At 37.3% G+C, this 15,329-nt stretch overlaps 1 protein-coding gene across 1 annotated transcript; it reads right to left on the bottom strand.

The window, feature by feature from the left end:
* Positions 1-8,613: 8,613 nt before the first annotated feature.
* Positions 8,614-9,813, bottom strand: LOC112203807. Its single transcript, XM_024344726.1, has one exon. It carries the CDS (start codon positions 9,811-9,813, stop codon positions 8,614-8,616), a length of 1,200 nt encoding a protein of 399 aa, XP_024200494.1.
* Between the last annotated feature and the right edge of the window lie 5,516 nt (positions 9,814-15,329).

Genomic DNA, 15,329 nt, shown 5'->3' with positions numbered 1-15,329 from the left:
TGCATCTCTAGAACTTGCTCCATATCTTTTGAAACTCTTTGTCTCAATTTTACATCTTGAAACTGATTTAGGCAACTAGGAATCCACCATGGCCAAATGAGTATGTCCCAAAAGATTGAATATCCTTAAATTGCCATTTTGAGCCTTTGTATAATTAGCCTTTCAATTCTTCACACCATAAATGTCTACCCTTAACTTAAACACTTGCCTTACCCTTTCAAGTTTTCTTAATGAGCAATACGAGATTGTTTGTCATAATGCTAAAAGAAACAAGTTTGGGAGTACTCGGAAAGGAATAAGTGTTGGGGTGCTCTTTGTTTTGCAATTTTACTTTAAATTAGTGAGAGAAAAAAATAGTATAAAAAAAAAAATGAAAAGAAAGAAAAAAGAGGAGAAAACAAACGAAAATATCAAAAAAAAAAATGTTATTTCAATTCAATAATTAGTCTTTGTTTAAGTTTGGGGCAGTGGTTTGAGAAAGTGTAAATTTTGAGCATCTTTAGTTCTTAAGTTTTTAATCTCAAAAGGATTGTTGCTTATTAAGTTGCTTGAAAATTGTTATTCCATTCCATTTCATTTCTTTAACCCCTCACCCTAAGCCTCATTATATCCAATAAAAGCCCTTACTACTATAAAAATTGAATCAGACGACGGCTAAAAAACGTCGTATGATATGGAGGCAAACCGTCGTATATCGAGGCGCCGTCTGATGAAAGTCGATTGTAGGGAACCGTCGTGTGAATGACTTGGCAGCATGTCGACAGCATGCTGGCAGCCTGTCGACAGCATTAGCTGTCGTGTGACTGTTATTCAGACAATGGGCAACTTTAGAAACTGTTGTGTGATGGCAATTTAGAGGTCACTTTATTTTATGGCCATTGTGTGAGTTTTATTCATACGACAGTTTTTCTTTTGTAGTTGTCATGACTATTGTATACATTCGACAGTTCTTTTGACAAAAAATGTGTTGTGAAGACTAACAATTAAATGTATTTGTGCTTTGAGACGACACATTGAGCTTTCACCATTGTGCTATAACGTACGTGTTGCACAATACTTTTTATTTATTCTTGTGGTCTAATTGTTACAAAAGTTCTAAAAAATCAAATTAACTCAAATCCCACCATATATAAAATGTACTCAGTGTTGTAAATATTAATGTGACTATCCATGTATTAGCAATTAGTGTTGTAAATATTAATGTAACTATCCATGTAATAGCAATTAGTGTTGCGTGATATACGCCAATTAAGATTGATTGGTGATTAACAGAATATAATTAGCGATTGATTGATTGTAATCAGACGAGTGATTCATGTAATCGTTAAATAGTTACCTTTTGTAAACCTGAGGTACTCATATATAAACCTCATTGTGAGATGAATAGAATCACTCCATTTTCTCATACTTCATTCTCTGTGTCTAAACTCTCTCTCTCAAATTCTTTTACTATCGTTTTACAACACGTTATCAGCACGACAAACTCTAGGATTCAGATTGCAAGTTGCGGAGAAGAGGTGGTTCATCATTCAATGAAGAGAAGAGGCGAATAACTCCTGAGTTATTGGATTGGCTGAGAAGAAAACCTCATATAAACTGAAGATTCGTCTGTTCTTCATCAAGTATTTTTTTTTCCAAAATTTAATTTTATATTCATACTTATTGAGCCTATTGATTGAATATGAACAATCACCATGATGCATGAACCCCCAAATTTACTTTATTAATTTATTTGGTTGATACATATATATATGTCGTATATATTTGTTCATGTTTTTGGATTTGATTGACATATATCATGACACATTCACATGTATGATTCCTATTTAATATTACTACAATGCCAGAAGCATTTACCCAATTTATTACCTACACGAAATGCCAGAAGCATTAATGGGATTTGAACATATATTGAATTTGATTATGTTATAATTGTGAATATTAATAGAGGCTGAGTCAAAAGCTCAAATCAAGCCCAAAGTCACAACAACAAATTCGAGCCAGAAGCTTAGGCCCAAGTTACAAGGCTAGAACAGAAGCTCACCACATGTTGCCATGACAAAAGTTATGAATCTTCTCAAACTAGGCTTATCCAGTTGGATGCGATGTCTAGGCAAGGTTCAGATGAGGCCGTGTACTTAAGTGAGCCTCGCTCCACCTAAACCTCATCTTTCCTTATCTGGTCGTATTCAATTGGAGTTACCAAAAGGGTTAAGTAATAACTTTTCATTCCTTGGCAGACCAGTTTGAGCCAAGCAGGCCCACTCTCCTTGCGCAGGACCTAGCAGCCCAGCAGGCCTCACATACTCTTTGACTAGTGCATGAAAGCCTAGGTCACGAGCTTGCAAACTAAGCCCAGTAGGCTTCATTATCAAGTCCACTCCTTTGGTCCTGCAGAATCATATAAAAGGAAAAATGATTTGATATTGTAAATAGATTCACCATATTTAATATGTGTAATTAATTGCCAGAAGCATTTATTCACATAATTGTGTGATAATTAATCTATTATATTACTAGCATGCAATTAATATCTCAATTGATTTGTGATTTTTATTTATCAAATTTGTGAGATTATTTTAATTTGCTCAATTCAATATTATTGTGTTACTTGTCTAAATTTTCGCACCGGAATATATGTGTAGAAAATGCATGTACCTAATGAACTAGAAGTTCTAAATGAACCAGTAGTTCATACATAAATCAAACTTGTAGTTTCGATAATGTTATTTAAGAAACTTGAAGTTTCTTTCATAAATTCACCACACATGATAAAACCAGTAGATTTTACATGTCTAATCCGATTTTTCATACCATGTTATAGAACCTGAAGTTCTCATTACTTGCTTATGGATGATATTACCCAAAGCACTAATATTATTTGCTCCTTTCCTGTAAGAAATGTCAAATCTCAACATGTTTGACTTTGTTGCTTTGGAGGTTTCCGGAAGAAACTATTTAAAGTGTACTCAAGATGTGAAAATTCATCTGACTACAAAGAAGATGAGATCAACAATCGATATTGACAATGTCGTCACTGAGGCTTTTAAGGCGAGTGTCATAATGTTCATAAAGAAACATATAGAGAAAGCTCGAAGTTGAGTATTTGATGAAGAGGATCCACAGACTCTTTGGGTCGCTCTAGAAGAGTACTTTAACCATCAAATGATCATTTTCTTGCCTAAAGCAAGACATGATTAGCAAGATATTGAACAAGCCCATCTGCCTAAAACAATACAAGGAGAGGCAGTTTACTAATTCTCAGAATTGATCACTATCTTTTTGCTCACTGAAATGAACAACAAGCTCCTGTTGAGGAATGATCAAGCCAAGCCCATCGGTACCTAAGCAACACTTTTGCTTGAAGCAAATGATGTTACTCATCGCAAACCTAATTGCGAAAGGAGAAATTGTGGCCATGGAAGGGGCAAAAAGTCTGATCTTTTGAGATAAGGAAAGAGAGGTAGGCTCATAAATGGCCCATATAACCGGCCCAAAACATGGCCCCATGTTATAGTGCCCCTTCCCAACAAGTCAAAGTGGAAAGGAACACTGGTTCTGCCCGCCGCCACTAAAATCAGCATGATCTTTGTTATCAATATGGAGGAATTGACTGCTGGTCCCTGTTAGCATTAAAGCCACCCTAGTGCAAGAGATACAAGTTATAGAATAGGGAATTAAGTAAGGATGTCAAACCCATGAGGATTGGTAAATCCTCTCCTAGCTAGGGAAAACCTAAGGAAAAACTAGAAGAATATGCAAATGTACAATCACAAACAAAGGCTCACAAGTGAACCAAAGTTCATGGTGAGTATGTGCAAGATGGTGTGTAGAGATTTGATTTTGATTTTGAGATTGGTTTATATTCAAATTGAAACAATGAAAGCAAGTAATATAAACTAAGCTAAACAAAACAAGTTGTTATCAAATGGATGAGAGTTAGGGCATCGGGTTTCACCTTTTGCCTCCCTTGCAAGCATTAAAGCAATTGAATATGAATGATGCAAAACTAATTATCCAACTACCCTCTTAGCATCCGGATAGGACTACTAAAGCTTAAACCCCTTTCATTTTATTAACTCTAACCGGATAAGTCTAGAGCTAACTACCTAGAGACAAATTCAATTACCGGATAGGTCTCAATCCTTTGCCCCTAAATGCATAAAGCTTAGAGTTTAGGTAACCAAGCAAGCAAACCAATCCTATCTCTAGGTGATTTTAGCTCACTACCCTCACATGCACACATGCTATGCTTTCATGCTCCCTTTTTGCCTAAAGGTAATCAATCTCTAGGAAAAACTTCATGCCATGGCAAACACATAACTCAAATTGATTAGGTCTAAGTAATGCATTCAACTATTGACTTAGCATGTGAGAATGACAACATGAATTTGCATCAATTTATAAACAAAAGCATCAATACAAGCAAGTTTGGCTAGGGCTTTAAACCCTAGCCCCAACTAGTTCACTACTCACACATAGCTAGATACACAAGTTCCAACATTCTATTAAACATCAAATACATAAAGAGATAGAGATTAAAGGTGACTATTGATGATGCCGGAAGAGGTGGTGGAGATGGGTCTTCAAGAACATGATGTGGTGGTAGTCACCTCCTTCTCCTTACTCCAAGCTCTTGATATTGGTAAGAATAGTAAAATTTGGGATCTCTAAGATGAGTTGTGGTGTTGAGTGGTGGAGGAAAATGGAGGTTGTAGTGGTGGAAATGGAGGTTTTAGAGGTAGAGATGGTGGTTTTAGTGGTGGAAATGGTGGTGTCTTCTCTAGAGAGAAAATGGATCTTGGATAGGATGAAGATGATTGAATGTAGTCAAGAATGCTGAATAATTGGTCTTTGGCCTCTATTTGATCAGCTAGGTTTGTCATTTTTGGTCCCCAAGTGTGGAAGAGATGCTCTTACACCATTGTCCCCCCAAATGGTCCCAAATTGGCAAGGTGATAAAAGGACAAGGTGTAGGGAGATATTTGAATTTTAAGTGATGGGAGATTCTCACCACCATGGTCTTCCTTTGTTGGAGAAAAGACCCTCCATGAGTGGTGGTTTGCAGGAAAAGTCACCGGAAAAGTTCACCGAAAAAGTCGATTTGCAATTTTCTTCCAATCTGCATGTCTTCTTCCCCTAACTTCAAATCTCCACATTTCAAGGCTCAAATAGTCATTTTATTCTCAATGCAAGGTTTTCTACAATTAAAAGGAAATGGATTAAAAAAGGTAAAATAGCATGGAAGACAAATCAATTTTCATAATTATGGGGCACAATTGCATAAATAATTTGTGACTCAACAAATACCCCCAAACTTGAATATTGCTTGTCCTCAAGCAAAAGCATTAACACAAATCCGAAACATAACAAAACTAACACAACCTAATCCTTCCAACATTATCCTCAAAGAACACAATTTGCTCAAGGCTAGAAAATCAAGTCATGTCTCAAAAGTTTATGAAGCTATGGGACAAATGCTAGAGTAGAATGCATGTCATGCCATGATTGTCACTTTGATGCACCAAAACCAAGCTTGCACAACAAAACCGTGCTAACCATAAACTCACTAGATTTTCACTCTAATTTTCACACAAGTGTTTAAAGGTTAGCTACACTATCACTCAAACAATCTCATGCAAATGCCGCCATATGCTTGCTTTTCAATCTCATCTCCACGGGTCATGCACAAACCACCTTGGATCAAAAAGGACTTTTATTAGGTTGTAATGAGGCTTAGGGAAAGGGGTTAGAGAAATGAAGTGGATAGGAAATCACAAATTCCAAGTAACTAAGCAAGCAACTCCCTTATTGAGATTTTACGAACTTAAGACCTTAAGATGCTTCATATGATTCACTCTCTTAACCATTCCCCCAAACTTTAGACTAAAAACTATTTATTGAACTAGAGAAACTTTCTTTTTGGATTTTTTTTTTTTTTTTTTACTTTCTTTCTTGACTTTCTTGAAATGTAAAGACAAATTACAACTGCACAACAAACATAATACACTCCCCCACTCTTATTTCTTTTCAAGTACCCCCAAACTTTGTTTCTTGAAGCATCTTGACATATACAATCTCACATTGCTCACTAAGAAAACTTGGAAAGGGTAAGGCTAGTGTTTAAGCCAGAAGGTATGACATTTGTGGTGCAAAGAAATGAAAGGCTAACAAAAGACACAAATTGGCAATCTAAGGATAATCATCTTTTTAGGACAAGAGCTTGTTTGGCCATGGTGGAATTCCTATTACCTCAATCATTTCCGCGATGTATTTATGCTTGACAAAAGTTTTGAGAGATATAAAGCAAGTTCTAAAGATACAATTCACAAAAGATTGATCACACATGAAGAATAAAGTGCTAAGAGCTATTGGATGCACTTTCATTAGGCTCAAAACTCACATTTGTGGTGCAAATAGTTCTCACAAATCTCATCATGCCAACCATATCTCAATGCATCAACTTGACAATCAAAGGTAACAATGAAGTTAAACATAAGTCTCATAACCTTTATTTGAAAAATTGAGTTCACAAGACATAGACATGCTTTCTAGCCCTTTACAAATCAGGTTCAAGTTTCATCATAGGAGTTGGAAGGAACTAAACACAAACAAAACACACAATAACTATAAACAACTAAAAGCTAAAAACAATTTTTTTTTTTTTAACAATTTGAATTTATTGAATTTAAACTAGACCTTCCCCCCACACTTGAACTTAACATTGTCCTCAATGTTAAAAAGTGTTTTCTTGAAAGTTTTGCAATGAAAGAGTCAAGCATGGTAAGAAGGAGCATGCAAACTATCACAAAAACAAAGAAGTGACCGGAATTTGAACACAATGAAGTACATAAAGCAAGAGAAAGGTAAGAAATTGCTCCCCCTTGTAGACCATGAAGTTCATTCAATTCACCAACAGTCACCAACATGCAAGGCTTTAAGCCCTTGCCTTCCAAGCTAAACTTTAATGGTGTCATTTCTTCAAGAATGGTTCCAAGGGTTTTCCTCCTCCTTCACTTGCATTATGAGCTTGGCTACCTCCAAGTAGGGCTTTGCTTTAAGGACATTTTGCCGGTCCGTTGATTCTTCATTCACTCAAGGGGGCTTCTTGAGACAACCGTCTCCCTTGTTTACCTTCTTTGAACTTCCAAGGCAAGCTCCCATGTCAACAAGTGCTCCCTTGAGCAATCCTCCAATTTGTTTCTTCTTCTTGATGGGGGTGAGGAGTGACTCAAAGCCTTGTGAACATGGTAAGACCGGAAGAGGTGCCCAAACTTATTTCTTATTTTTCTCATCTCCCCTTACTCTTGCCTCTCCATAGTAATCCAAAAAGTAGCATTCATTCATGTCATCCAGAATTTCAAGGCGAGGAAAGATTTGGAACTTGATTTTGTCTCCAAGAACCTTCATGCTCATGGTGCCTTTCTTTACATTAATCTTGACACCGGCAGTGGTCATGAAAGCTCTTCCAAAGATGATAGGAAGCTCACTGTCAACCATGGGGGCTTCCTCCATGTCTAGGACTATAAAATCCACCGGTATCACAAACCTTGCAACATTGACAAGCACATTCTCCAAGATTCCTCTAGGATACCTCACGCTTCTATCCGCCAATTGGAGAGTGATTGAAGTTGGTTTCAAAGCTCCTTCAAGACCAAGCTTCTTTAAAGCCGAACATGGCATTAAATTGATACTTGCCCCAAGATCCATCAAGCAATTGTCAAAAGTAGTTTCTCCAATCTTGCTTGGAATAGTGAAGCTTCCCGGATCTTTGAGCTTTGGTGGAAGCTTTCTTTGAATGATAGCACTCACTTCTTCACAAAGAGACACTTGCTCTTTGAACTTTTTCTTCTTCATGCACATATTCTTCAAGAACTTAGCATAAGATGGGATTGTCTTCACGGTTTCAAGGAGTGGAATGTTTATATGAACCTTCTTGAACAAATCAATCATCTCCCTCAATTGGCTCTCTTTCTTGAGTTTTTTCTCTTGTTGCCATATAGCTTGAGGGTAAGAGAGAGACACTTCTTTTTCTTGCACAATCTTCAAAGAAGGATTGAAAGTGATACCTCTTTGGAATGGTCTATCGATTGGATGATCATTGGACACTTCTTTCTCATGGTTGGCCTTGGAATTTGAGTTGTTTTTCAAGACCTCATTTTGTCCGTCATTGTAATCCAACACAACTTGCTCATGCTTTAATCTCCTTTCAAAACCCGGTGGCTCTTTTGGAGTTACAACTTCTTCATTAGTGGGCATGTACACATTGTTCTCAACTTGCCTTCTATTTCTCAAAATAGTGATGGCCTTGGCTTCATGCCTTGGATTGTTGACCACTTGACTTAAAAACACTCCTTGCTTCCTTTGGCTCCACTCATGGGCTAGTTGCCGATTGTTGACCACTTGACTTAAAAACACTCCTTGCTTCCTTTGGCTCCACTCATGGGCTAGTTGCCCCATTTGTACCTCAAGCTTGCTCACACTTTGTTGGATGACATTGATCTTCTCATCTTGCTTTGCTTGATTGTTCACAAAGTCCGCCATCATTTCTTCAAAGGTAGGTGTCTTTCTTGCTTCTTGTATTGGTACTTGGGGTTGTTGTAGAGGTAGAGGTTATTGAGATGGTGCTTGATAAGGTGGTCTAGGAGCATGATAAGCATTGTGTGCTCCTTGATTGTTGAAATGTGAGCTACTTGCACCTTGATATCCACCTCTTTGCCTTTGGTAACCTTGACCTTGTTCACGGTTTTGATTCCCACCCCAACCAAAATTAGGGTGATTCCTCCACCCGGGATTATAAGTGTTGCTATAAGGATCATTCTTTAGCTTTGTTTGGTAGTCAAGGAGATTGCATTGCTCTATCAATTCCGGATACATATCGCTTTGTGAACACTCTGTTGTGCTATGATACACACTTTCGCAGATCAAGCAAGCTTGCTCCATGGCTTTGACTCCCAAACTAGGCTCCCGAATTTGGCTTGGTGATGCCATTTGATTGAGGGGTCTTCCTTGTGCTTGTAGAATCATGTCAAGCTTCTTTTGCATATCTCCTTCTATCCGCTTCAACTCTTGTTGCATTTGAACACTTGGAATGTCAACATTATACATGCCTCTCCTTTGCTCTTGCTCCCTCATAGGTACTTGTGCACTCTTCATCATCATTGGCTTTCTATCCGAGGCACTATCAAAGAGTTTAGAAGATTCACTCATTTCATCTAGGATCTTCATCGCTTCATCTTCGATCTTGTTCATGAAACATCCCCCACAAGCATTGTCAACTCTCCTCCTTGTGTCTTGTGAAAGTCCGGTGTAGAAGGCACTTAGAACCGCTACCTTAGAGAGGCCATGATTGGGAACACCATCTTCTATATCCTTGAATCTCTCACATGTCTCATAGAATGACTCATTTGGTAGCTCTCGAAAGTTCATCAACTCATTCCTCATTGAATTGGACTTGTGAGGAGGGAAATAAAATTTGAGGAATACCCTTTGCATCTCTTCCCAAGTGTGGATACTACTTGGGGGTAACTTGTACAACCATTTCTTGGCTTTGTCCTTCAATGAAAAGGGAAAGAGCCGAAGATGCAAGTTGCCTTCATCAATACCCAAAAGTTGAACGGTTGAGCATACTTCATTGAACTCTTGGAGATGCAAGTATGGCTCATTACTTGGCAAGCCAAAGAAAATGGGTAAGTTTGCAATAGTCCCTGGCTTTATGTCAAAAGCAATGGCACATGGTGGAAGCACGATGCAACTTGGATGATTGGAGATTGTTGGCAAAGTGTACTCCTTCATGGGGCGTGGTTCAACCATTGTGGGTATCCGGTCTATTTTTCTTTATGAGATCAAGAGTTTCTTGCGGTATCCGAGTTTCTTCACCAATATCTTCAAGAACTTGATCAATAGATATGTTATCTCCACTTGGTGTGCTTGGAGATGATGGAGTGGAATATGTTCATCCTTGGGCTACGTGTAGGTGATTCGTGAAACATAAACACCTATAACATTTCAAAACAAAGGTAAGAACATTAGTTTAGATACAAAAAGAAACCAAAAACACGAAATTGAAAAATTCTGAAAACAGGGGAAACGACCGGTCGGCGACACTTGCCGATTGGTCAATGAGCTTCTGACCCCTAAGACTTGCTGACTGGTCGGAAATTTCTGACGACTGGTCGGCGAAACAAAAATCACACGAAATGAACACAAACAACTGGCTGGCGGAGACCAACGACTGGTCGGCAAACAGAGATAAAATACCAGTAGAATACTAATTGAAATCCCAAGTCATCCACAAAATCATGACATGAAGAAATATATGAACACTAAGTGATGTAGATGCCAAACGAACTAAAAAAATGTCATCATTAACCCCACTTTGTACCCAGCATATTTCTAAATAGATCCAACAATAATATTTTATGTCAAACTTTTCCAACTTTGTCCTTGTATATGTGCAAAAGCAAAGAAAAAAAAAACAAAAAAGAATTGTACTACACGTGGAGTTCCTCAATCAACCGTTGTTGACGGCTCATCTTTCCCCTCGTCTGCAGCGGCATTTTCTTCCTCCCTCTATCTTTCATTCTTCTCTCTCTGTCTCTCTCTCTCTCTTCCTACTCTGGTATGCAGCTACAGAATGAAAATTATATTCATGGTTTTGCGTAGTGGTTGATTTGTATGCTATTGTTGATTGAACCCACCATCATTCTCTATTAGGCCATCTCCAACCCAACTACATAAAGAGCTAAAAGCCTATTTTTTAGCCCTTTTGGTCTCCAACCCAAACAACTTAGGGCCAAAGTGCTAAAATTGAGGGCAAAAAGGCTAAAGAGAGGGGAAAATATAGCCTTCAAAGTAGCCCTTTAGCCCTTAGGGCCAAATGGATCAGAAATGGGAGGCTCATCTGTGGTAGTGCTGCGTGACATGTACATGACGTCAGCAACTGTGGGAGGCCCACCTGTGGTAGTGCTGCGTGACATGTGCATGACGTCATGTAACCATTCGTTTTTTTTATTTTTTATTTTACACTATAAATACATATCACCTCAACCTTCTTTTTCACATCTTCCTTCTACTTCCTCATATATATATATATATATATATATATATATATATATATATATATCTCTATTCTAAATCTTTCATTTTCTCCCTATTCTTAATCTCACATTTATTCTAGGGAAAAACTCACAAACAGTACCTGAACTTCAAGCCACTAATAACTTTCGTACCTCGATCAAGTTCAAAAAATATCAGATTGGTACGTGAACTTCTGACCCCGATCCAATATTAGTATCTGGGAACAGTAAAATCGTTAACGGAGTTCATTTTTTAAGGATAAATCTGTCATTTCACTGTTCATCATCTCCAAAACTCTCCCCTCTCTCTCTGCAAACCCAGATTTTTCATTATCTTCTTCATACCTCACACACACAAACCCAAATCGACCAAAGGAGAGGTGAGAGGTGAGAGGAGTTGGTGGTGGATGGGACGGTGGCTATTGAAGAAGTGAAAGGTTGGTTGATAGTGGTGATGAGGTATGAAGAAGAAGAAGAAGAAATCTGGTATTGCAGAGAGAGGGGAGAGTTTTGGAGATGATGAACAGTGAAATGACAGATTTACCCTTCAAAAATTAACTCCGTTAACGATTTTACTATTTCTAGGTACTGATATTGGGTCAGGGTCAGAAGTTCAGGTACCAATCTGATATTTTTTGAACTTGAGGTACGAAAGTTATTAGTGGCCTATAGGTCAGGTACTGTTTGTGAGATTTTCCCTTTATTCTGACCTTTCATCAGCTTCTTTTTTTTGTTTAAACACTTTTGAAATGAGTTCTAATTGGTTCAATAAGCGGCAAGAAAGGTTACGCGCAGAAGAGGAAGAGGATGAAGAAGATGAAGAGATGGAAATGCATGCTTTATCCTTCATAATATAATTGTTGAGGATGAACATGTCGATTACTACAATGGCGAGTCTGATGATGACTAACCAGATCCAAATAGGTCTAGAAGAGCTCAAGCCCGCATCTTAGATGAAGCGAGAGAAAATTTGGAAAGGGATCCAAGATCCGGAAGAATTACAATGTCAGAATATATGTCTCGATACAGAATAATATGTTCTCCTGTTGGCAACCGACATTTACTAGATGATTTTGTCCAACACCTCTGGAGTCTGCGAGGTCAAGCACCATGAATTAGATCTTTGCTATGTGCTTGAGTTTTCAAAGCTTTCAATTTGTGTTTTTAATAATTGTCAGGGTTGTCACTGACAAGTGTTTGTATTTTCTTACTTTGTTGTGTTCCTTTTTAAATGCTTTTGTCATGAATAAAATAAATATTGAGAATATGATTCCATTCAGAATTCAACTTTATTTCATTTCGAAACCAGCTTTATTCCATTTTGAAGTTAGTTTTATTCCATTTCAAAACCAGCTAAAGATATTTTTGATTATCTTAAAAAAAAAAAAATACAACCGAAAAATATTTTTTATCATAAAAATGATTTCAATTACTATAGGTAAATTGCTGATAAAAAAAAAAAACACACACACACACACACACACACATATATATATATATAACATATCCAAAATGTTAAAATATATTTTAGGGCTATAATTTAGCCTTGACGGGTTGGAGATGGTTGATATCACATTGATGAATAGTACAGAATTCAGGGCAAAAATTTAGCCCCAGGGCTATTTTTAGCCCTTTGGGTTGGAGATGGCCTAATTTCTTAACTAGCTAGTTTTGCAACTGCAAATTGATTTTTTAACTACCAATTTGACGTGTCTTTGCTGATCTTTTATCACCCTGGCAATTGCTTCTTCCATGTAGCCAAACCATTTTATCATCGGCTTCTGTGTCTCTTTTTGGTTTAGTATCACAGTTTCTCTCTGAGCCATTTACATATACATATATATTACACACACCTCATATAAAAAAAATGTAGACCTTTCCCTCTATATATAAAAAACCCATCTCCAACCTCTTTCATCCAATTATTTTGGTCCAATATATACATAATATACCTATCGCTTTTGAGAAAGGTTGGGACACTTGACAAGAATGGCTTCTTTTTGTTCTGCTAGGAGAAGAAGCAGCATTTTCTTCTTGTTTTTCATCTAGGAGCACTCTCCCTCGAAAAAGTTTGCTTGCTGGGTGTATTTTTCCTAGGGGTTTGCTCGGTGTATATTTCAAAAGGGTAAATTTGGAATGTTCAACACAAAATTCTAGGACTAGATGTGTTAAGATATTTGCTAGGAACATTTAGCAACACCCAAAGAAAGTCTTTTAAGAACATTTGAATAAATAACCCCAAAATACTTTTGCCTCCCACGGTCCCACCCCAGACCCATTCTCGAAATCCATAGCAACAAAATCTTTGGGTTGGTTTCCATATTTGATGGGTTGGTTTCCATTACTTTCTTGCATTTAAACTGTTGTGGGCACCGAAAATAACCAACCACCCATGAATCTGGGCAAGCCTTCCCACGATATATGAAGCCGCTGATCAGCGATACGATGGACTCCCATAACATTGGACGCTGAGGAGTGTTGGGTTTCCTCCACATATCGGTTGGAATCAGGGCCGGCCCTGAGCCTAGGAGAAGCAGGCCCAGGCCTAGGGCCTCAAATTTCAGGGGCCTCAAAAAAATTTATTATGTAGACCTGCAGATAATAAAAAAAAGAAAGAAAAGAATCAATCTAAATGACTTTGCGTCTTCATAGACGTAACAGCCAACATGGAGCTCTATTTTCAATACTTCCATCAGATTAAGACGCAAAGCAGCAGAGAGGAGATGATCTTCCTCTTTCTCAGTTCAAGTTTTTGAAGCTCTTTCTCAATCCAAGATGAAAGTTCAATTGTGATTGAGCATCTCATAATTTCCCAACGGTGGCTGAAGAACAAAATCGAAAATCCAATTGTGATTGAGAGGATCAGATGAAAAAGTAAATTCAAGAGATTGAAGAGTTGATTTTATCTTCAAAAAAGGCAAAAAGGTAAGATCTTTGAAGGTTTTATTTTATGCTTTGAATAAATTTTGGTTTTTTCCTTCTCTATTTGTGTTTTTGATGCACTTGTATTCCATTCCTTCTCAATTTTGGTTTGAATCATGTAATTATGAAATCATGATTTGTTGAAAATTTAGGACTTGTGAGCTATTTAATATGTTGCAGAACAATGAACAATGATTTTGTTTGATCTTTTGTTTTTAGGGATTTTAGAGTTATGAGTTATGCATGTTTCAACTTTCGTCTCTGTTTCATTCATTCTCTGTTGAAAATTTGCTACATGCCTGAGGCTTTCTATATCACTGTATGATATTCTTTAGGGGTTCAAATCATTCAATTGTTGGTTGGATTTGAAGTTGTTATCATGGCTCCTACTAGAAAGTTTAAGTCCAGGGCGCAGAAAAGAAAAAAGAAAGAGAGGAGACTCAAGTTGGTTCTCTTAATAAGTATTTTAGTAGCAACAAAGAAGAGGCATGTCAAGCTGTGAATGAGAATACAAGTGAGGAACCAGAGCAGGTGGTGAATGATCATCATATTGAAGAGGTAGAAGAGCTAAATCAATCAGAAAATGAGGAAAATAATAAAATTCTCAATGAAGATGTTCACACTGCAGAGTCAAATCAGTCAGAGAATGAAGAAATTAATGACATTATCAATGAAGATGTTCACACTACAAATTCAACTGAGGAAATTCTTTTTGACATGGATGATCCAGGGAATTGGAATAGGACAGACCAAAATATTACAGATTTCTTGGTTGAAAGAGGCCAGAAAAGAGACAATAATGTCATCTGTCCAAAAGATAAATGTGACAGATGTTTTTCCTCAAAGCATTACTTCACAGAACTACCAAATGGAGAGAAGCATGAAAGAAAGTGGTTGGTATATTCGGTTTCTTTGGATAAAGTTTTTTGCTTTTGTTGTAAATTGTTTGCAAAGAAACATCTTGTGGGGCAATTAGCTGATGAAGGTGTGAATGATTGGCACAATATTTCTGATCGACTTAAAAGTCATGAAAGAAGTAGGTATCACATTGGCTCAATGACAAGTTGGATGGAGTTGGCAAAAGGCTGAAATTGAAGTTAACAATTGATGCAAGTCTGCAAGAACAAATCTGTAAGACTCCGGAAATTCATTATTAATGTCTTGGAATTTTCTTGAATTAATAAAGTGTTCGTTAGTACGATTTCATGGTTCGAGGGTGGAGTGAAATTATTTTAGGGCTAACAATTATTCGAAATGCACATTTTAGTGGGGTTACGAAGTCGACTTTTTTAACATATGGAATTTGGGAAAACTCCCTTCACGAAAGTC

Source organism: Rosa chinensis, chromosome 5 (assembly GCF_002994745.2).
Source record: "Rosa chinensis cultivar Old Blush chromosome 5, RchiOBHm-V2, whole genome shotgun sequence".
Classification (NCBI taxonomy): Eukaryota; Viridiplantae; Streptophyta; class Magnoliopsida; order Rosales; family Rosaceae; genus Rosa; species Rosa chinensis.
Note: the sequence above shows the minus strand (reverse complement) of the source record. Positions and strands in the feature narration are given on the sequence as shown.

What these genes read in the sequence shown, in the direction of transcription:
- LOC112203807 (XM_024344726.1), bottom strand. Translation starts at nt 9,813, where the DNA reads ATGGTTGAACCACGCCCCATGAAGGAGTACACTTTGCCAACAATCTCC.